The sequence below is a fragment of the Cebidichthys violaceus genome, unplaced genomic scaffold (genome assembly GCF_023349555.1).
Source record: "Cebidichthys violaceus isolate CVI_PGR_0920_01 unplaced genomic scaffold, fCebVio1.0.p SCAF_43, whole genome shotgun sequence".
Classification (NCBI taxonomy): Eukaryota; Metazoa; Chordata; class Actinopteri; order Perciformes; family Stichaeidae; genus Cebidichthys; species Cebidichthys violaceus.
The window spans coordinates 2,320,546-2,342,680 of record NW_027176628.1 but is presented as its reverse complement, the minus strand read 5'-3'; the positions used below and the strand labels follow the sequence as shown (position 1 = coordinate 2,342,680).

General features: G+C 39.1%; 2 protein-coding genes across 2 annotated transcripts; both read left to right on the top strand.

Annotated features, from left to right (window-relative positions):
- The first annotated feature begins 2,911 nt into the window (after positions 1 to 2,911).
- Positions 2,912 to 11,192, top strand: LOC137886338 (zinc finger protein 395-like). The gene is made up of 10 exons (XM_068728766.1): positions 2,912 to 3,085; positions 5,227 to 5,369; positions 5,641 to 5,798; positions 5,890 to 5,984; positions 7,367 to 7,569; positions 7,654 to 7,754; positions 8,226 to 8,478; positions 8,974 to 9,057; positions 10,301 to 10,356; positions 11,001 to 11,192. Exons 2-10 carry the CDS (start codon positions 5,229 to 5,231, stop codon positions 11,110 to 11,112), a joined length of 1,203 nt encoding a protein of 400 aa, XP_068584867.1. The 5' UTR covers positions 2,912 to 3,085; positions 5,227 to 5,228; the 3' UTR covers positions 11,113 to 11,192.
- Positions 11,193 to 13,378: 2,186 nt separating this feature from the next.
- Positions 13,379 to 18,243, top strand: gtf2a2 (general transcription factor IIA, 2). Its single transcript, XM_068728794.1, has 4 exons — positions 13,379 to 13,556; positions 14,848 to 14,952; positions 15,822 to 15,980; positions 17,914 to 18,243. The coding sequence occupies exons 1-3, from the start codon at positions 13,485 to 13,487 to the stop codon at positions 15,978 to 15,980; spliced, it is 336 nt and encodes a 111-aa protein (XP_068584895.1). The 5' UTR covers positions 13,379 to 13,484; the 3' UTR covers positions 17,914 to 18,243.
- Positions 18,244 to 22,135: the final 3,892 nt, after the last annotated feature.

Sequence of the window (22,135 nt, the reverse complement as noted above, 5' to 3'; positions counted from 1 at the left end):
AGAGCTGGGGATCGAACCACCGACCCTCTGATTGAAAGGCGGCCCTGCTCTCCACTTAGCCACGGTCACCCCGTGACTTCCTGTTTGGAAATTAACTCTCCTCTCGTTTCAGGTTCCTTGCCCTTCCTCATGTGTCACCAGTCTGATTGTCTTCCCTGATTCCTGATTGTGTCCACCTGTTCCCCCACTTCCCTCATGTGTACTTATAGTCTGCGTCTCCCCTTGTCCTGTGCCAGTGTGTCATGTTCTTTCGTCTTGCACACCCGCCTTATGCTATTAGCAAGTCCAAGTCATAGTTTTGTCTGTCCCGTTCTTGTTTCTTGTTTCTTGTTTCCTCGGTAAGAGAGATTTTGTTTTGCATTTTGCCTTTTCCACCATTCAGCTCTTCGAGTTCAATCAGAGCATTTTTTATTTGTAGTTTAATACCTTCCTCGAGAATTGATTTTTGGTTTGGCTTTTGCCGTTTTGACTTTGCAGCTCCTTGAGTTAAATCAGAGCTTTTTTAGTTCTACTTTGTTATTTTCTTCTTTCCTCGCCAGAGCATTTTTAGTTCTACTTTGTTGTTTTCTTTCTTCCTCGCTAAGAGAGGTTTTTGTTTCCAGGGATTTCCCTGTGCATTTTTTGTTGGAAATAAAAGATCATCTGCTGAACCTCTACTCTGCGTCCGAGTCCTCATCAAGAGCTCCCTTCGTGACAATAGGTTTATTGGGCATCATTTTACACATTTTTAGCACTTATTCTCTTAACCCAGTGTTTCCTTATCTTATTCCATTTTTGCATGTTTTTGACTCCCCCCCCCTTTCCCCACAATTTTAAAGTACTGACCTTTTAAAAGTTTTAGATGTGGTGTTTGTGTATATACATACTATATGCTTATTTATCTTTTTATATTTTATATTTTGGAATGCAGTGTCTTGCTCAAGAACACTTCAACATGTGTACAGGACAGGACGATCAGGGCTCACACTAGAAATTCACCAATCACCCCTTCAGGTCCCACCCTCTTTTAAAAAAAAAAAATCACATAAAACAATTTCAATTTAATGAAACAGTCTCTGTGCTACAAGAACTAATTCTAACTAATAAAGGGAGAATAATGGTGGGACAAATAAAGGATTATCTTATCTAACACTCCTACAATAATAGGGTTCTCCTCTTTATCAGCTTTCTCTAATTTTGCTATGAGGTTTAATCCAGTCACTCTCTCTTAGAAATCTCCCCCTCCTCTCCTCTCCTCTTCTCTTCTCTCTGCTCTGCTGTCTCTCTGTAAGTGCAGGCTCTTTTCAGTCCACTCTGAGACTTTTGTCCTTCTTCCGTTTCCTCATGCTTCCCTCTCTGATAGCAGAGGGGTCTTCTTGTCCTCTATTCTAAGGGGGGTAAGACCACCAAGGGTCTATTTAAGCAGTCTATCCTATCCTCTAGTTGGGGAAGAAGCTCACTCTCTTCTGAGGGGTAATATCCCTAAGTCTAGTTGGGGGGGAAAAGCCAGAATTTACAGATTCTCTGCTCCTTTTTATGCTGCTATAAAGCTGCACCTCCTTCATTTCATGTGTCACTCACACAGGAGTCCTCCTGCTTCTTAGTCACACACAGAACATCACTGGTTGTAACTGGTTTGGTCCTGTTCAGAAGAGGAAGGATACGTTTTGAGTGACTATTTTATATAAGGCGTCTATGCAGTTTATATGTTGAATCACTTCTGTTATGAAATGAAACAGTTCATATGTTTAATGGTTATACTTTGAATCAAAAGGGTTACAGGTTATAATAGTTATACTATCATACTTTTCTACGATCTCTCAACAGAGTGTTGCTGGGTTCTTAGAGTAATATCATAGCAGTAGTATAGGAGTACTACAGTACTATCTAAGGAGTAGTATTATAGCAGTGTTGCAGGGTTGTTATAGAGATGAGGTGTACAGTATTCACTCACAGTTATGTTCCGTGTTTCAGTGCAGACAGTCAGTAAACAACAGACCTCAGTGGGGTGTGTTCCTGCATGGTTGCTCTCCACCAATCAGCATCCAGCTCTTCCCCACGTGGTTCTCTTGTTTACTATGAAGCTGGAGAGCCACCGCAAGGGCTACTGGGAAAACCCGGAGCAGATCAGCTGGTCAGATGTTGACGATGATTTTTTGGAAGACAAGTGGTCTAAATTAGCTGGCAATTAAATACTGTTATACATTATTGAATAGCATTACCAGTGTGAAATGTTATCACTCTCTTTAATAATAAAGGACTTTATCTGCATGTTTTATTAAGCTGTGAACAGATTTCACACCAGTATTTATTCTACTGTAGTAAAACTAAGTTTCACAAAGGGTTGCAATTGTCTCAAATAATAGTTTGGTTGAAAAGTAATGTGTCCAAATCCATCCCAAAAACTTAAGGTGACATCTTAACCATAAATAAAGGAACAAAACACACCAGCGGCGACGGTTGTAGAAACTGGACTTTGAACTACCTCCACTATCAACCCTGCATCACTATGAGCCAGCAGAGCTACTGACGTAGTACAACGAGTGAGATGAGCACTCAGGGTGTACAGGTGAGAGGATGGTCAGACAAACATGGGACGCTAGTCATGTGACTCGTTTATCACCTGATCGTGACCTGACTCATTGGTCCGTCTACTTAACAGCCACCGGTGCTTTCATAACCCAAACTCAATGGGTTTGTTGCCTAAACCTAACTGTGAAAAGACGCGATGCATCATGTAAGTGTGTTCATCCTCATGTCAGCCAATCAGAAACCAAACAACTTGAACTTTTACTTAAACTAGTATATTGGTCAAGACAGAATAATCACACGTTGTTCATCATATACTGGCTTGTGTTGATCCAGTCCATGTTTTCTGTCACTCTCCTCCCTCCCTGAAGGTGTTGACACCACGTTGAGACTGGCTGCAGCCTGCAGAGGCACACACTCGGCTCTCTTTGTGAAAAACTTTATTTCTGTCATCATGTACATGAAACTGCTCTGCATTTAACACAAACTGAGCAGAAGGAGCAGAGTGCTGCTGTAGAGCAACTCATTGAAGAGCAGTGGACTTATTCAGACCTCCACAAGTGTTGTTGTGTTTCAGGTACGTGAGAACTGATGTTGTTATTAAAGAACTGATGTTTTTATTAAAGAACTGGTGCATGTTTTTATTCACACTGTTATCGTCTCTGTTTACTGGTTTTCTGGCTTCACTGGCGTATCCAGTGTGGAGTGAATGAACACTGATCTACTGCTTCAGTTCACAAAGAAAATGTCTTGACTCCACTTCACATACTGTCGCCTCGTTGTTTCTTTTTATTTTAGTAATCAACATTATTGAAGGCGGGTGAAACATCTTCAGTAGTTGTGCTTTAAAACCTTTGATGGGTTCAGTTATTAGAAGCATTTGCTGCGTTTCTTTGGAGTGTTTTTGTGCTGTTGGATTGATTGTTTTGAGTCAATTAACACTTTAAAGTTTCACAACTATAGTTTCAGATTCGTTTGGTTTTTGACGTATTACAGCTGAAACTAATTTGCTCATAAATGCATTGATGGATTTAATGGGGAGCTGTTTTGTGTTCATTGAGGATTCTTGTTGTGGAGGGTGTGAACTCAGCATGGAAGGAATCTGATTGGTTGAGAGCTCAGAGCTACAAACAGAAAGGGGGCGTGTTTATGTTTGTATATTTGTGTATATATTTCTATAACATGTCTGGCTCAATATAACACTGACACTTTACCCAGCAGCCATTGGGTCACCTGTTGTTTTGGCTCAGTGTTTTTATTTATATTATATACAAATGTATTGTACATAACCAGCTGCATGTGTCATTTAAAACTGCAATGGATGCAAATGTTAATAATCAGTAACAAATAGAGACGTGATTAAAAAATAAAGATATTTCACTTCAGCAGAAGCATCGATAACACGACGTAAACACACTCATTACAAGTTTGTTAGTGTGTGTAAACTCTGCTTACTCTGAGTCAGATTAATACAAACCTTGAATATGTGTGTGTGTGTGGGAGGGGGGGTTGCCATGGTGACACAGGTTAGTAATGAAGGTGTTGTAATAATGATCAGTGTTGGCAGATACAACGTGATAAAGAAGCTTTGATTTACAGTTGGGCCTTTCTGTTCCATTCATTTTAACCCTACACACACACACACATACACACACACACATGCACACATACACACACACACATGCACACACACACACACACACACACGCACACACACATGCACACACACACACACACACACATATACACACGCACACACACACACACATGCGCACACATACACACATACACACACACACACACACACAATTGCAGTTTTTTTTCAATTCTAGACTGTAATTCTGGTCATTTTGACAAAGTCCTCGTTAATAAAAAAAGACATATAGAAAAACTAATCTAAACTAAATAAACTAAACGAAATAAACTAAACGAAATAAACTAAACTAAACTAAATAAACTAAACTAAATTAAACTAAACTATACTAAACTAAATAAATTAAACTAAATAAACTAAACCAAATAAACTAAATTAAATAAACTAAACTAAACTAAACTAAATTAAACTAAACTAAACTAAATTAAACAAAAATAAACTAAACTAAATAAACTAAACTAACCCTAATTCAGGTATGGTGTCGGCACCATAGCCTACAATTTCAAATGATGAAGACATTTTTCCATTGTACAAAAACATGATGCATACTGATCATTTTATGGACTATAAAAATAATTTTAATAATGTAACTATCATTTGTTAGTTTCAGAAAAACGTTCAAATATCATTGAAGTGTCATTAGAAGACTTTTCATGGCTGTGGACATAAAAACAAAGATTTAAAACAGAAAGCAGTCACAGAGGTTGTGACGTTGAATTTCTTCAGACAGAGGTTCGTGAAAATAAGTCAGAGTCTACTGACTCATAACTATGTCATCAGATAAGATACGAGCAGGCATCTTTAGCCTGCTGGTTACATTAGCTGCTACTAGTAGAACACACCATAATCTCCCACCCAACTGTTGGCCAGTCCAGTTGCATTGTGGGTAAATTAGGCACCAGGGAAGGATTCATTGCCGCTCGACTTTGGTCCTAAAAAAGCGTCCGTCGTGTGTCTGACAGAGCTGCTATCGGTGGAGAACTCTTGTAAAATGTGCTGTGAATTCATGTCCATTTGATCTGTTGACCTCACAAACAGCACCTCTCTCTGTCGTCCACATTCAGACATGTTACCAAAGACACGTCTGGGGAAGCGGTCTCCTTTCGGGGCTTTGGTGATGCAAGCGGGTACACAAACAGGCGTCACCATGGAAACAGCAACAGGACAACAGTCAGCCGGTCTAGTCAAAAGTCCTCGTATGTTGAAGGTGAGAGGAGCGTTCATCAACCTCGAGCTCCATTCATGGTCAAAACTTCAACATGTTTTTAGTTTTTTCTAAAATAACGAGGTGTCCTCATTTTTATGTCCAGTCCAGCAGTAAACATTTTTGTAGATTAAGGACAGAAAATGCCAGCATCACGTTTCAGGTCAGAGAAAGCGATGAAAACGATGCACTGTGGGAAATTCCTCTGTCAGAGATGAAATAAGTTTGGAGCGTTGCCGTGATTGACAGCTGTCTCGGCCTATATGTCTCTTAGGTGTATTTTCAGTGTGGGGGAAGTGAGTCTTCAGGTGCGGATCAACTCGACCTCATGCAGAGTAATGTTTCTGTCTGGTCTTCATCTCATCCCTCCTCCTCCTCGGTGCCTCTGTCCTGCATCAGATCCGTCTCCTCCTGCATCGACGTCCCCAGAAGGTCAGACATCTTCTCCGTCTGTGTTTTCTTTTATTATTGTTTACATATTTCATTTTCCAATGAATGAATTTAAACTTGTCTTGTCCTGCAGGCAGAGAAGTCCAGAAGAGGTGGACATGGATGAGCTGATGGCAGCAATGGTCCTCAGCAGTTTGTCCTGTAGCCCCGCCCACCCAGACCCAACAGGTACAATAACAATAAACAAACAAGGAGCAATGTCACAAACATCAAACAACAACAACAACAACCATTATCCATAACAACAAACGCAAACAACAATCACTGACAAAAATATGAATGAAAACAATAACAAACAATTCAATTAAATTTTATTTATGTATCCAAATATCACAAAACACAAATTTGCCTCATGAGACTCTAGAATCTGAAAACTCTGAGAGAGGATAACTCTGTTACCATGGTAACTGACTCTTTGAACCTTACCTGCTCACTGGAAGCTTTTCTCTCTGACTCTTCCCTCTTAAAGAGACAGGCACACTGTTTCATTTCCTCATTCAGTCCGTATCAAAGCATATAAATTCACAAAGGTTTAATGTTTAAATCCTGGTAAGATATTGTTTCTCAGGGAAATCAAAAGTTTCTGTTTGTAAGTGTTGACAGACATTTCTTTGAACAGAGTTTTTAGCCCTCTCGTTCAAATTTTACAAAGAGTCCTTTTAGCAGGAGTTGTTTAATATATAATTATATAACACGGTTGATGTCAGCTGTCACTGATCGAACATAATTAGGGTTCGGGTTAGAAAGCTATAAAAACGAATTTCACCAACAATAATTACAGCGAAGCGCCACTATATACTGTGTGTTTACCAGAGATGTGCTCATAACATTACATTACATTACGGTCATTTAGCAGACGCTTTTATTCAAAGCGACTTACAATTCAGAAGTATCATAAGTGTCTTGGAAGAAAGTTCTTCACCATGAAACAGTATTAAAAACGACTAATTGACTTAAACGAGTAGTTTAGGTCCACGTATCCACTAAAAGGGGGCAACACGAGTCTACATCACAGACTTTGCCCACCAGAGAGTGTTGACAAGTGGTTTTTTAAACTGTAAAATCACTCAGTACGCGTGTCAGTCACCGTTGTAATCAAATATGTTTGTTTATCTTATGTAAAATGAATATCAAAATATTGAGTTCATCATTGGCCTAAACGTGCAGCATCATTCTGTGTCTTCTCATGTGGCATTTTACTGTTTAAAGTATATTCATGTATTTACATCATTAAAATATGATTTTTTTTTAATCAACATTACATGTGAAAAGGCAAAGACATGTTTATATGAAAATAAGAAAATAAGAATAAAATCCGGTTTAATGTGGCAGATAAAAAGGAGTCCAACTTGTGGTTTCAATAGTATTTATAGCAACAGTAATAGTCATGTATTTATATTTATGAGAGGTATAAAGTAAATTTTCTTGTGCAGAAAAAACACACGGGCATCACTCGTTAGATAGTAGGATTATAGGCATGGAGATTTAGTCTTAGGGTTAGATTTAGTCTTCAGGAGGTTCTACATGTTTATCTTCATTCTATGTTTCAGCTCCTCTGATGGACTGTGGAGGTAGTGAACTCTCTGACAGTGGCAGCAGTGGCTACTGGAGCGTCGGCCTCTGCAATGGAAGCCCAGCTGACTCTCCATCCATCGCACAGCCCGATGTCGGCCCATCCTCTCCTTCTGATGAAGGTCTGGACATGGAGCTGGAACAAGTGCTGTTTGATGAGCCGGCGCCACCGAAACGTCGGGTGAGCAGGTGTTACAGCTGTCATAGGACAAGTAAAACGCTGACACAGCAGACGGTGAGTGACGACCTGTGTTTCCTCCCTCAGAACTCAGTGAAGGCGGCTTACAGGTGTTTGTGGCCGAGCTGTGGGAAGGTGTTGACCTCAGTGGTGGGAATAAAACGACACATCCGGACAACTCACCTGTGGTAAGACTCACCTTTCTCTTCTTCTCTCATTGTAAGAAATTAATTTCAGATTTGATATGATTCAATGAAACCACATGAAGTGTAATCAAAGCTGGATTAATCATTCGTCTAATTTCTGGTGAAAAGTTTGGAATTATATGAAGTAAAAAATGATGCTGGTGTTCTTCATCTTTACGGCAAAGTATTTATTGATTGATAGAGAACATAGGTAGATCGGTAATGAACACCATTATTAACTGCAGCCCCAATTGTGACTCACTGTCTATTCATTCAGAGTTTAATTTCTAATAAAAGACTTTTGAGCCATTCCTCTCATTTTTATTTTCCTGGCAGAAATGGGCTTCAAATCACCAGAAACAATGAGATCGAAAAATACTTTAGATATCAAAACCGCTGCTTCCAAAACTAGCACCATGCAAAGATTAATATCTGATTATTTCACATTGAATGTTATGATCTGACCTCTCACAGCCGAGGCAGCGAACACGAGCGTTGTTCCCGCAGCGAGGAGGACTTTTATTACACTGAGGAGAACCATTGGGACCAGCAGCACCAGTCTCCTCCTCATCCTCTGCTCTTCGTCTCACCAACCACCTCCTCCTCCTCCTCACCTCCCAGCCCTCCCCCTCCCTCCCCTACGTTTCCCCCTCCTCCAGCCTGTAGTCGCTCCGCCCCCTCCTCCTCTGAGAGCTTCATGCAAGTCCAATCAGAGCACTCCTACCAGGTAGGGCGGGGCTTATCAACAGTGATTGACAGGGTTAGGGTTAGGGTTAATTTTATTATTTAAACACAAACTACATTCTATTGTATTATAAACTTGATTTTTTTATACAAGTAATTCAGTCAAAAATAAGACACAGTAAGGTAATCTTTTTATTTTCTATTTTAAATTTAGATCTTTAGTCAAAATTCTCTGTGTTTTTCAAAGCATTTGTGTTGTTTTATTATATTTGCTATATTGAAATTAAGGTAAATAAAATGTAACGTATGAAATGAGAAGTGATTTATAAAGTGCAAAATTGATTTGTTTGAATAAAGTGGCTTTTAGTTTTCTCTCCTTTAAATTGAATGCACAGTTTTTGTACATATGTTTCAGGTCATGTTATACAGTGAGGGCCTTGAGTCCAATGATGTTACTGCTCCCTTGTGTTATCAACATTAAACAGACTTTTAATGTCATTAAGTATATAAATGTGTGTGATATTTTGCATTTCTTTAGGCTCCACCTCTTAGTCATGTGACATCAGCGGCAGCTTTGAACACCTGTCATTGGACGGCCCCGCCCACCAGCAGCCTCAGCCAGGTAAGACCTTAAAGCAGCCATAACATTCAGATCAATTTTATATAATCAAACAACTCTCATCTACGTGAAGATTAAAGTAAAGAGTAAAGTCTGATCAGAGAATCAAGTCTCTGTCTCTGTTTGTTATCAGAGCTTCTCTCTTTGTTCACAGAGCCGGCCGTGTGACCTTTAGTGCATGTGAGGGTGACCTTTAGTGCATGTGAGGGTGACCTTTAGTGCATGTTAGTGCATGTGAGGGTGACTTTTAGTGCATGTTAGTGCATGTGAGGGTGACCTTTAGTGCATGTTAGTGCATGTGAGGGTGACTTTTAGTGCATGTTAGTGCATGTGAGGGTGACCTTTAGTGCATGTTAGTGCATGTGAGGGTGACTTTTAGTGCATGTTAGTGCATGTGAGGGTGACCTTTAGTGCATGTTAGTGCATGTGAACGTCCATCTCTGCAGCTCTGCAGAGCTGTTTAGCCTCTAACTCACTCAGTGTTTCCAGCAGGCAGCTGTTTCTGATAAAATAACTGTAAACCTGCTCAGCAGCAAACAGCCATTTTGGTGTCTTTTCACAGGATAAGAAGACCATAAAATAACACTTGATTCATCCAGATTATATATCTGATTATATGATAGATAGATAGATAGATAGATAGATAGATAGATACTTTATTTATCCCCAGGGGGAAATGTGTCTGTAGCAGCAGCAAACGAAGCTACAGAGTAAAATATGAGAGGACAGCAGGTGACATACTGCTGTTCACCTAAAACAAAAAGACCAGTGTGCAGAAAACACTGCAAACTGCTGCAAAGTCCTGAAAACTGCCAAATACTTTCACGTATAACGCCCCCAACATTATCTCACACACACTCACACTTCTAATTCAATCTGCTTTCTCTCAGTCGGGATCCTGTACAGCAGTCTGTTGTTTAATTCCTCTCGCAGAGAGTTCAAACTGGTTTTAATGGAGCGGGCTGAACTCTTCCCTGATAGTTTACATTCAGCAGGAAATCCCACTCTTGGGTGCTTTGTGGTCACGTTTTCCTTCAATCTGCTTTTGTACAGTGCTGCCACCTGCAGGCTGATAGAAGCAACTGCAGAATGCTTTTACACCAGTGTGGACAAACAAGATTATTAACAACAGCATGAGAATGAAAAAGAGAGGAATTAAAATATTAGAACGCTTCAAAGACAGAATAGAGAGGAAACTAACATCTCGCAGATCAGCACACTGACTCCTCTTCTTCTTTCTCCTCAGGCTCCGGCTGTTCGGGGTCGTTCGGTCAGTGTTGGAGAGCAGAGCGCCTCCTGCAGGTCAGTATTTACTCATTCTGTGTCCTCATAGCAGTGAGTAATGCTGGTTATTGTAAATGTTATTATCTGTCCACATAGACTGCACATATGTGCACATACAGACACTAGTAGTAGCTGTACTATTCACTTTGAAGATGTGAAGAAAGACACAATCATGAGAGTTCATCTAATCCTCACCAGCACCAGTAGAAACGTGGTGTTTTCTACCAACATGCTGTCTCATTCGGGACCATTTGCTCGTCATATTGGACAAACTGAATTCACAAGAATGCTGTGATATAAGATAAGATAAGATAATCTTTATCCGGACAGCTATCTAAATCCAATCAAATACCAACACTAAGACAGCAGATTGAATAACTGAAGGAGCCACACTGTTTGTAGCTGGCAATAAATATCAGGACAAACTTCAAACTAATTAGAAACAAAGCTAATTTAGACTCAATTGTAATTTATCTGGTGTGACGAAGGCTAACTATGTTGGAATAATTCATGGAATATAAAACAAGCAGTTATCGATGAGTCTTTGTCTCTACAGTGTTTACATAACAGTAATGTAAATGTAATGTAATAACAATAAACCCCTAAACCCTGAACCCTAAACCTTAACCTTAACCTTAACCCTTACCCTAACCCTCTGTCAGGAGGACTCGTGGTGAAGCCAAAAAGTGTCGGAAGATTTACGGCATCGAGCACAGAGACCAGTGGTGTACGGCCTGTCGCTGGAAAAAGGCCTGCCAACGCTTCCTTGACTGAACACAACGTCCATGGGCTGAGAGGAGGAAGAACAGAGAGGAGGAAGAACAGAGAGGAGGAGGAGGAAGAACAGAGAGGAGGAGGAGGAGGAGGAGGAGGAGGAGGAGGAGGAGGAGGAGGAAGAACAGAGAGGAGGAGGAGGAGGAGGAAGAACAGAGAGGAGGAAGAACAGAGAGGAAGAGGAGGAGGAGGAAGAACAGAGAGGAGGAGGAGGAGGAGGAAGAACAGAGAGGAGGAAGAACAGAGAGGAAGAGGAGGAGGAGGAAGAACAGAGAGGAGGAAGAACAGAGAGGAGGAGGAGGAAGAACAGAGGAGGAAGAACAGAGAGGAGGAAGAGGAAGAACAGAGGAGGAAGAACAGAGAGGAGGAGGAGGAAGAGGAGGAAGAAGCTGTAACCTGTTCATCTTTATTCTCTTTCTATATTTTCTAGAAGTGTCTTTTTATTTTAAATATTTGTTGAATGTATTTTGTAGAAGTTGTTTCTTTGTTCTTTGATGATGTGATTTGTTCATGATCACATGATCACATGATCACATGATCACATGCAGCTATTTGACCGTCAAGCAAGTGAGTTTAGGTTCAATAATTACTTCTTTTTATTATGAATATTCAGTTACCATGGGAAGTGTGTGTGTGTATATATGCATATAATATCCACACATTTATACATATAATATACACAAATATATACATGTAATATAAACACATATATACATATAATATACATATACATATAATATACACACATATATACATATAATATACACACATATACATAGAAATAATATACAAATATATACATATAATATACACAAATATAACTGGCTTTGTACAAATAGCAGGTAGTTTGTTGCCAGTAAAGTATTTCCCAGTCTTCCAGCCCTGGATAATTAAATACTGTACATCAGTACAATTTCCTTGTATCTGTTCATTACTACACTACAGTGTGTTATAACCCATTTATGACATATATATATATATATATATATATATATATATATATATATATATATATATGTGTGTGTATATATATATATATATATATATATATAATGTTTATGTTTATATATATATATACATTATATAACATGTTTATATACAGTATATATGATGTTTAAATGGAATCACTAGTGTAAACTGTTTCAGTGCGACGTTAAGCTGGTTGAACTCAGTCCTTTTTAAACAATGTTAAAATTTCTCTGCAGTAATTTCTTCTCTTTTTATATTCTCTGTTTGTTTTTGAGCTAAAACAGTAAATGATGATCAGTGTGATAATATCGTTTTTATGATGCATTCTTTTATAAATGATGTGAAATCCTGATGTTGTTATAATAAACTGAGAAACTAATTCTGGCTCATTTTGTCTGGTTTGCTCTTTAATAATGCTATAAAATACATTTTAGATTAAATCATAAGAAAGAAGAAAGAAAGACAAAAAAGAAAGAAAGAAAGAAAGAAAGAAAAAAGAAAAGAAGAAGAAGAAGTATCAAAGTAACATTTATGAAAGTTTACCTCAACAAACATCCTGTGAGCAGAATGAACTCTTCATTCATCAGAGATGAAAACAGAACATGATCTAATAAAGTGTGTTCAGTCATCTCATCCTTCACTGAAGTAAACTTACTAATACCACACTGTGAACGTACTAATACCACACTGTGAACGTACTAATACCACACTGTGAACGTACTAATACCACACTGTGAACGTACTAATACCACACTGTGAACGTACTCTGTTACAAGTAAAAGTACTAATACCACACTGTGAACGTACTAATACCACACTGTGAATGTACTAATACCACACTGTGAACGTACTAATACCACACTGTGAAAGTACTCTGTTACAAGTAAAAGTACTAATACCACACTGTGAAAGTACTAATACCACACTGTGAAAGTACTCTGTTACAAGTAAAAGTACTAATACCACACTGTGAAAGTACTAATACCACACTGTGAAAGTACTCTGTTACAAGTAAAAGTACTAATACCACACTGTGAAGACATACAAGTAAATACAATACAAATACAATTCAGGGAGAGTGAAGTATACCTTTTTACTACGTTAGATTTATTACTTAACAAACTTTATCCAATTGAACAACAATTCTGTTTATAAAACGTTTCAAATGAATATTCTTTAATAGACGCTTTTGATAAAAGCGTCTATTAAATGACTGTAATGTATATGTATTGTAGAATACTGGTGTCAGTAGTATTACATCTTTTATTTTGAAACGTTAAACCGGAAGTGTTCTCTCTGTTGTTCAAGGTGTGGACAGAAGCTCGTTAGCTCGTTAGCTCGTTAGCTCAGTTTGTGTTTAACTGTTTATAGTTTAGTTCTTTGCTCTTCCGGAAGCTCACATCATGGCGTACCAGCTGTACAGGAACACAACTCTGGGAAACAGTCTGCAGGAGAGTCTGGACGAGCTCATTCAGGTATATGTATGTATGTATGTATGTTTATATGTATGTGTGTGTTTGATTCTGATTTAGCATGATGCTAACGGAACCTCTCACAGCTAGCCTACAGTAGCATGATGCTAACGGAACCCCTCACAGCTAGCCTACAGTAGCATGATGCTAACGGAACCTCTCACAGCTAGCCTACAGTAGCATGATGCTAACGGAACCTCTCACAGCTAGCCTACAGTAGCATGATGCTAACGGAACCCCTCACAGCTAGCCTACAGTAGCATGATGCTAACGGCAGCCATGGCGAACAGTGACGCTAGTTAGCTTCAGCTCGTAGTGGGCGCTTTGTACATCTCATGTATGTTATTGTTTAAAGGGTTAGTTAAGGTCTTCTCTGTGGGTCTTTGTGGGGTTCTCATCCACAGTCTGTGCTTCCTGCAGTAGATTGTAGTTTGGTGCCAGCAGCAGCAGATTGTAACCACCTCAAACAAATCAGTATCACTTTGTATTAAGAGTGTCTGTTGTTGTTAATGGAGGCGCTGGTTTCACTTTCACTTCTTTTGAAAGATCTTTGGAGATATTCTAAAGAAACACTCGCGAGGATTCTGCTTCTTTTAGACTAATACGTCTAACCATCTCCTCCAGACTAACAATCCTAAAAACAGACATCAAGTGTAAACAGGATTATAGAAAATCTTTATTCATGAAAGTTAGTGCTTCATACTTAAACTCTTTACATCTCACTACTAATGTACTTTAAAATGAACACTTATAATCAAAGTTTACTAGATAATGGATCAATAAATGTGATCAGCTCGTCTCTCTCTCAGCTGGATTTGTGGCCGTACAGTAAAGAGTCATGTGACACGTCGGGATGGCTAACAACCAATCAAATAGTGAACGTCTACGTCGTTGTTCCTCCAGAGCTCTAAACGTCTTCGGGGGCGTTTTTAAACGTGTCTGTTGTCGGTGCTCTAAAACTCCGGCCTAGTTTGGAGTCTCAGTGTAAACGACCAAAATATCTTCCATAACGTGTTCATTCACTTTATACAACAAATAACCTTTTCTTGTTCATGTTCAGCTGCAGATCAGCGCCTGGTTCTGTCTCATAGAATGAAGTTTAATCTGTTGGAAGTATATACTCCTCTAATTTCTATTTATTTAGGTTTATCACCAAAAACTACACTTTACAGATTCCACCTGAACGCATCATGATAATGTTATAATTATACTTTAATATTATATTTGTGTGTGTGTGTGTGTGTGTGTGTGTGTGTGTGTGTGTGTGTGTGTGTGTGTGTGTGTGTGTGTGTAGACTCAACAGATCACTCCTCAGCTGGCTCTTCAGGTCCTCCTTCAGTTTGATAAAGCGATCAACACAGCTCTCGCCAACCGAGTCCGTAACAGAGTCAACTTCAGGGTGAGTCCTCTGACCTCTTAAAACTACTACCAGTCTGTACTGATCCCCGTGCACTACTACCATCAGTCTGTACTGATCCCTGTGCACTACTACCATCAGTCTGTACTGATCCCCGTGCACTACTACCATCAGTCTGTACTGATCCCCGTGCACTACTACCATCAGTCTGTACTGATCCCCGTGTACTACTACCATCAGTCTGTACTGATCCCCGTGTACTACTACCATCAGTCTGTACTGATCCCCGTGTACTACTACCATCAGTCTGTACTGATCCCCGTGTACTACTACCATCAGTCTGTACTGATCCCCGTGTACTACTACCATCAGTCTGTACTGATCCCCGTGTACTACTACCATCAGTCTGTACTGATCCCCGTGCACTACTACCATCAGTCTGTACTGATCCCCGTGTACTACTACCATCAGTCTGTACTGATCCCCGTGTACTTCTACTTCCAGTCGTGTACTTCTACCCCCAGTAGTGTACTTCTACACCCAGTCGTGTACTTCTACACCCAGTCGTGTACTTCTACTTCCAGTCGTGTACTTCTACTTCCAGTCGTGTACTTCTACCCCCAGTCGTGTACTTCTACACCCAGTCGTGTACTTCTACTTCCAGTCGTGTACTTCTACCCCCAGTCGTGTACTTCTACCCCCAGTCGTGTACTTCTACCTCCAGTCGTGTACTTCTACTTCCAGTCTTGTACTTCTACCCCCAGTCGTGTACTTCTACCTCCAGTCGTGTACTTCTACCCCCAGTCGTGTACTTCTACCTCCAGTCGTGTGCTTCTACCCCCAGTCGTGTGCTTCTACCCCCAGTCGTGTACTTGTACCTCTAGTCTCAGCGGTTCCTCTCTTGTCCACAGGGTTCTCTGAACACGTACCGGTTCTGTGACAACGTCTGGACGTTTGTTCTCAACGACGTGGAGTTCAGAGAGGTCACCGACCTTGTGAAGGTCGACAAGGTCAAAATCGTTGCCTGTGACGGAAAGAGTGAATCGACTCAGAACAAGAGCGATAAATGATGAGTACACATATACTTATACTTATATTTCATACTGATACTGTGTTCAATACTCAGGACAGATTTATGGCAACATTTGATTTACAGGGTTATTTAACATGATGACATCCCTTGTTTTGTCAGATATTCTTTTCTATATATGTGTGTGTGTGTATATATATATATATATATATATATATATATATATATATATATATATATATTTATATATACATACATACAGTTGTGGTCAAAAGTTTACATACACTTGTAAAGAACATAATGTCATGGCTCTCTTGAGTTTCCAGTTATTTCTACAACTCTGATTTTTCTCTGATAGAGTGATTGGAACAGATACTTCTTTGTCACAAAAAACATTCATGAAGTTTGGTTCTTTCATGACTTTATTATGGGTTAACAGAAAAAGTGACAAAAAATCTGCTGGGTCAAAAATATACATACAGCAACATGAATTGGCAATTTTGGTGACTTAGAAAGTTGTGTCAATGAAATGAGCTTCATAGCATGGCCTCTTAACTTATTGTGAGTGATTATGAGTGACTACAGCTGGTGACTTCTCTGAGGCCATTTAAATAGGGCTCATTGGATACAAACGCCCACAAACGCTACAATGGGAAAGTCAAAGGAGCTCAGCATGGATCTGAAAAAGCGAATCATTGACTTGAACAAGTCAGGAAAGTCACTTGGAGCCATTTCAAAGCAGCTGCAGGTCCCAAGAGCAACAGTGCAAACAATTGTTTGTCAGTATAAAGTGCATGGCACTGTTTTGTCACTGCCACGATCAGGAAGAAAACGCAAGCTATCACCTGCTGCTGAGAGAAAATTGGTCAGGAGGGTGAAGAGTCAACCGAGAACCACCAAAAAGTAGATCTGCCAAGAATTAGAAGCTGCTGGAACACAGGTGTCAGTGTCCACAGTCAAGCGTGTTTTGCATCTCCGTGGACCGAGAGGCTGCCGTGCAAGAAGGAAGCCCTCGCTCCAAAAGCGCCACCTTAAGGCTCGACTGAAGTTTGCTGCTGATCACGTGGACAAAGATGAGACCTTCTGGAGGAAAGTTCTGTGGTCAGACGAAACAAAAATCGAGCTGTTTGGCCACAATGCCCAGCAATATGTTTGGAGGAGAAAAGGTGAGGCCTTTAACCCCAAGAACACCATGCCTACCGTCAAGCACGGTGGTGGTAGTATTATGCTGTGGGGCTGTTTTGCTGCCAATGGAACTGGTGCTTTACAGAGAGTAAATGGGATAATGAAGAAGGAGGATTACCTTCAAATTCTTCAAGATAACCTAAAATCATCAGCCCGAAGGTTGGGTCTTGGGCGCAGTTGGGTGTTCCGACAGGACAATGACCCCAAACGCACATCAAAAGTGGTAATGGAATGGCTAAATCAGGCTAGAATTAGGGTTTTAGAATGGCCTTCCCAAAGTCCTGACTTAAATCCCATTGAGAACATGTGGACAATGCTGAAGAAACAAGTCCATGTCAGAAAGCCATCAAATTTAACTGAACTGCACCAATTCTGTCAAGAGGAGTGGTCAAAGATTCAACGAGAAGCTTGCCAGAAGCTTGTGGATGGCTACCAAAAGCGCCTAATTGAAGTGAAAATGGCCAAGGGACATGTAACCAAATATTAGCACTGCTGTATGTATATTTTTGACCCAGCAGATTTGATCACTTTTTCTGTTAACCCATAATAAAGTCATGAAAGAACCAAACTTCATGAATGTTTTTTGTGACAAAGAAGTATCTGTTCCAATCACTCTATCAGAGAAAAATCAGAGTTGTAGAAATAACGGGGAAACTCAAGAGAGCCATGACATTATGTTCTTTACAAGTGTATGTAAACTTTTGACCACAACTGTACATACATGTATACATCAGCGTCTCTGCCTGTTTCCTCTGTAGTTAACGTTCGTGTTGTTTTCTCTCTACAGACTTCAACGCTGCTGACTGACGACTCTCTGTGTGTCTGATGAGTCACAGATGGACCTGAACTGTACATATAATTTATTACAGTAGAGTCACAGCTGAGAAGTGTGTGTGTGTGTGTGTGTGTGTGTGTGTGTGTGTGTGTGTGTGTGTGTGTGTGTGTGTGTGTGTGTGTGTGTGTGTGTGTGTGTGTGTGTGTGTGTGTGTGTGTGTGTGTGTGTGTCAGAGTGGACCAGTCACTGTTCCTGCAGCATTTTTTTTATTATTAGCAGTTTGTGTTCAGTTTGCTGTTATTATTGAGCTGATCATCTTTAATAAAAACTTTATTTAAAACTCTGTTTTCACTTTAACTGATATTTTTCTTTATTTGATCAGAATGTAAAACCTGATATAATTAACACGATAACCTCATTTTACATGTACAGATTCCAGACTGATGAATAACCTTTAACTTGTAAACATTAGTGTCCTGATTTTAATCATATGAAGTCACAAGATTTAAATAATAATGTATTATTTTAGATTAAACTACCAGCAGTTTATAAAGTAGTTAAAATAAAGTGATAAACACATTAATGCATCAATAATGTAATATATATTATTCTGCATAATGAGTACTTCTAATTTTGCTACTTACATTGATAGATACTTTTGTACCCGGGACAGAGTGTATGTGTGCTGAAGTATTAGTACTTTTACTGCAGTAACTGTTCTGAGTACTTCTTGTTTGTATTTTTAGGTGATCTCTAGAAGTTAAAGTTTAAGACCTGAAGCGATGATGATTAATGTCGTTAAATAAATACATGACATTCATTTTAATCCTAAAACAGTAATAGTTTCTCTTTTACTCATTCTAATGATGCTGAATCTAAATATACTATTTTTCTTCTCGTACTTTTAGTTTTTCCTGTTCTGATCTTTGATACCTGGAGAACAGAAACACTTTATTTCACTTTTACTGATGAATCACACATTTTAGTCTTTTGACTAAAAAATTTGAGTTAGAATTATTGACCTCAACTTGTTTTTAATTAACTTTCATTAATGGGATGAACACAAATAAAATAAGTGACAGTTGTGATGAACAAGATTATGAATTTGCTTATCAATGATTTTAACATTAAAGCCCACTAGATGGCAGCAAAACAACAAACAGTAAAACTACTTCCTCCAGAAGTCGTCATCGCTGCTGTTTGGTGTTGAGTTGAATGAAGGAATGTCTGCATACAAATGTACTTGTACTTTACTTGAGTACCTCCATTTCCTGCTACTTTATACTTCTACTCCGCTAAATCTCAGAATTAAATATTGTACTTTTTCTGACACTACATTTATCTGACAACTTTAGTTACATTCAAGTTATTAGTCAAAAATAAGATCAACTAATCATTTTATTACAAATAATCTTAAAATAAATCGTCATCCCAACAGATTTCACACCAGGACTGAATGACCTGGTAGAAACTTCTCAAAACGTTATTTTTGTGGAATTATTGTCTTCTGGAAAAAAAGATGTTTACCAAAGTAACAGTTCATTTGCTTATTGAGTGAAATCAAAAGAGAAATGTGTGTTTGTCCTAGAGTCCACTTACCTGATAGTGTGATCACAATAAACGTTCAGGTTATTGAACGTTATTTATTTTACTTTATTGTACCTCTGTACCTCTGTATCTCTGTACCTCTGTATCTCTGTATCTCTGTACCTTTGTAACTCTGTACCTCTGTACCTCTGTACCTCTGTATCTCTGTATCTCTGTACCTTTGTATCTCTGTACCTCTGTACCGCTGTACCGCTGTACCTCTGTACCTCTGTATCTCTGTACCTCTGTACCTCTGTATCTCTGTACCTCTGTACCTCTGTATCTCTGTATCTCTGTACCTCTGTACCTCTGTACCTCTGTATCTCTGTACCTTTGTATCTCTGTACCTCTGTACCTCTGTATCTCTGTACCTTTGTATCTCTGTACCTCTGTACCTCTGTATCTCTGTACCTCTGTACCTCTGTACCTCTGTATCTCTGTACCTCTGTACCTCTGTATCTCTGTATCTCTGTACCTCTGTACCTCTGTACCTCTGTATCTCTGTACCTTTGTATCTCTGTACCTCTGTACCTCTGTATCTCTGTACCTTTGTATCTCTGTACCTCTGTACCTCTGTATCTCTACCTCTGTACCTCTGTATCTCTGTACCTTTGTATCTCTGTATCTCTGTACCTTTGTATCTCTGTACCTCTGTATCTCTGTATCGCTGTACCTCTGTACCTCTGTATCTCTGTACCTCTGTATCTCTGTACCTCTGTACCTCTGTATCTCTGTACCTCTGTACCTTTGTATCTCTGTATCTCTGTACCTTTGTATCTCTGTATCTCTGTACCTCTGGACCTCTGGACCTCTGTACCTCTGTATCTCTGTATCTCTGTATCTCTGTACCTCTGTACCTTTGTATCTCTGTATCTCTGTACCTTTGTATCTCTGTATCTCTGTACCTCTGTACCTTTGTATCTCTGTATCTCTGTACCTTTGTATCTCTGTATCTCTGTATCTCTGTATTTTTGTATCTCTGTATATGAGACCTGAGGGTGAAGATTCAGCCTCAAACTGGAGCTTTTCTGGGTGACTGATGTTGTTGCTGAACTTTGTGAGCGGCTGTTTGCTAATGAACAGATCTGTTTAGCCAGCCGCTCCGCTGACCTCTGACCCTGTTCAGTCTCCACGCTGAAGGAAATAAAGCACAGCAGCGCTCTGTAAATACGGACGAGGAAGGAAAACGCAATTATTGGGATGAAGTGTTGGCTCCACATGAAGTGCAATGATTCAAAAAGATGAAGAGACGGTGTCGTGTTCCAGTGTTTTTGATCTTCAGTCCGTGTTAGAGCAGGAAGTGTAAGACAAACCACAGCCAATCAGCTTTCTCCACTCACTCTTTCTTTTCTTTCTCACCAAACTCCAAACTTTATCTGCTCTTAACACAGAGTGTACAGAGCGAAAAAAAAACCCATCTAAAATTCTTCAGCCCCTGTTAGTTATTAATGGTGAAACTAAATGTTGGGGGTGGGTGTCAAAAGGCAATGGTCCTGAATAAATAAATACTAATAACTCTGACCAAACCTGAAATTTCTCCTCCATCCTCTGCACATTTTACCATATATACAGTATATATACATACATCCTGACATTTCCATATATACTGTATGAAGAAATGTGCTTGTATTCTATAATTTATTCTTTACTCTTCTTCTTTGTGAAACACTTTGATACTAGTTTTGATAAGTGTGGTATAAATGGACTTTATTATTATCAGCATTAGTATTATTATTATCAATCACACAGGATATGTTTATATATTAAACCTTCATTGCACAACATGAAACCGAATTGCACAGATTTTCACCTGCTGCTGTTTGTTACGTTCAGAGAGACTGAAGAGCTTCATATTCAACATGTTTTCTTAAGAAGATAATAAATCAACAATTGCTGCTCTTCTGCTCTTCTCCCTCTACACCAGGGGTATTCAATTAAAATACCAAAAGGTCCAGATTGAGAAAATATCCTCGTGCAAAGGTCCGGAACATTACAATAATATCAAACTTTTTAGTGCCATATATATATTCAAGAAGCCTAGTAGTAACAACGTCTCTGTGTAGTCAACAACTGTCAAATCAAATAAAGAAAGTACACATCAATTATAATTAAACAATTATTGTTTTCAGTTTTCAAATTTAACTGGATTGTTTACAAATAATACATAGAAACACATAAATAAATGTTATTCTCTCATTTCAAGTAAAATAAGGACTTCATCTAAAAATAAAATACACAAAAAATAACTTTTGAAAAACTTGCATCTTAAAAAAAAGTGCTTGATTTTAGAAAAACTAATGAAAATGAAAAATGAAAGAGTGGCTGTTTTAACTTTCTTCTTCAATCCATTTCACATCAAAGCGGTCTCAGTGAACTTTATAATAAACAAACTCTACACAACTCAACATCTTGCCCTCAGTTCAGACTAGAGTGGGTATGTTTGGTCTAAAGATGTATTTTTGGTCTCGTAGTGGTATTTCACATTGGCTCTTTTAATAATGACCACGGTATCTGAACATATACCATGTGTCTCTCTCTCTCTCTGTCTCTCTGTCTCTCTCTCTCTCTGTCTCTCTGTCTCTGTCTCTCTCTCTCTCTCTCTCTCTCTCTCTCTCTCTCTCTCTCTCTCTCTCTCGCTCTCTCTCTCT

Excerpts from the sequence above, each read along its gene's own strand:
- LOC137886338 (XM_068728766.1), top strand. The coding sequence starts at position 5,229 with ATGTTACCAAAGACACGTCTGGGGAAGCGGTCTCCTTTCGGGGCTTTG. Across the intron at positions 5,985-7,366 it reads CGCCCACCCAGACCCAACAG|CTCCTCTGATGGACTGTGGA; the intron begins GTACAATAACAA and ends TCTATGTTTCAG. Across the intron at positions 8,479-8,973 it reads AATCAGAGCACTCCTACCAG|GCTCCACCTCTTAGTCATGT; the intron begins GTAGGGCGGGGC and ends GCATTTCTTTAG.
- gtf2a2 (XM_068728794.1), top strand. The coding sequence starts at position 13,485 with ATGGCGTACCAGCTGTACAGGAACACAACTCTGGGAAACAGTCTGCAG. Across the intron at positions 13,557-14,847 it reads GTCTGGACGAGCTCATTCAG|ACTCAACAGATCACTCCTCA; the intron begins GTATATGTATGT and ends GTGTGTGTGTAG. Across the intron at positions 14,953-15,821 it reads GTAACAGAGTCAACTTCAGG|GGTTCTCTGAACACGTACCG; the intron begins GTGAGTCCTCTG and ends TCTTGTCCACAG.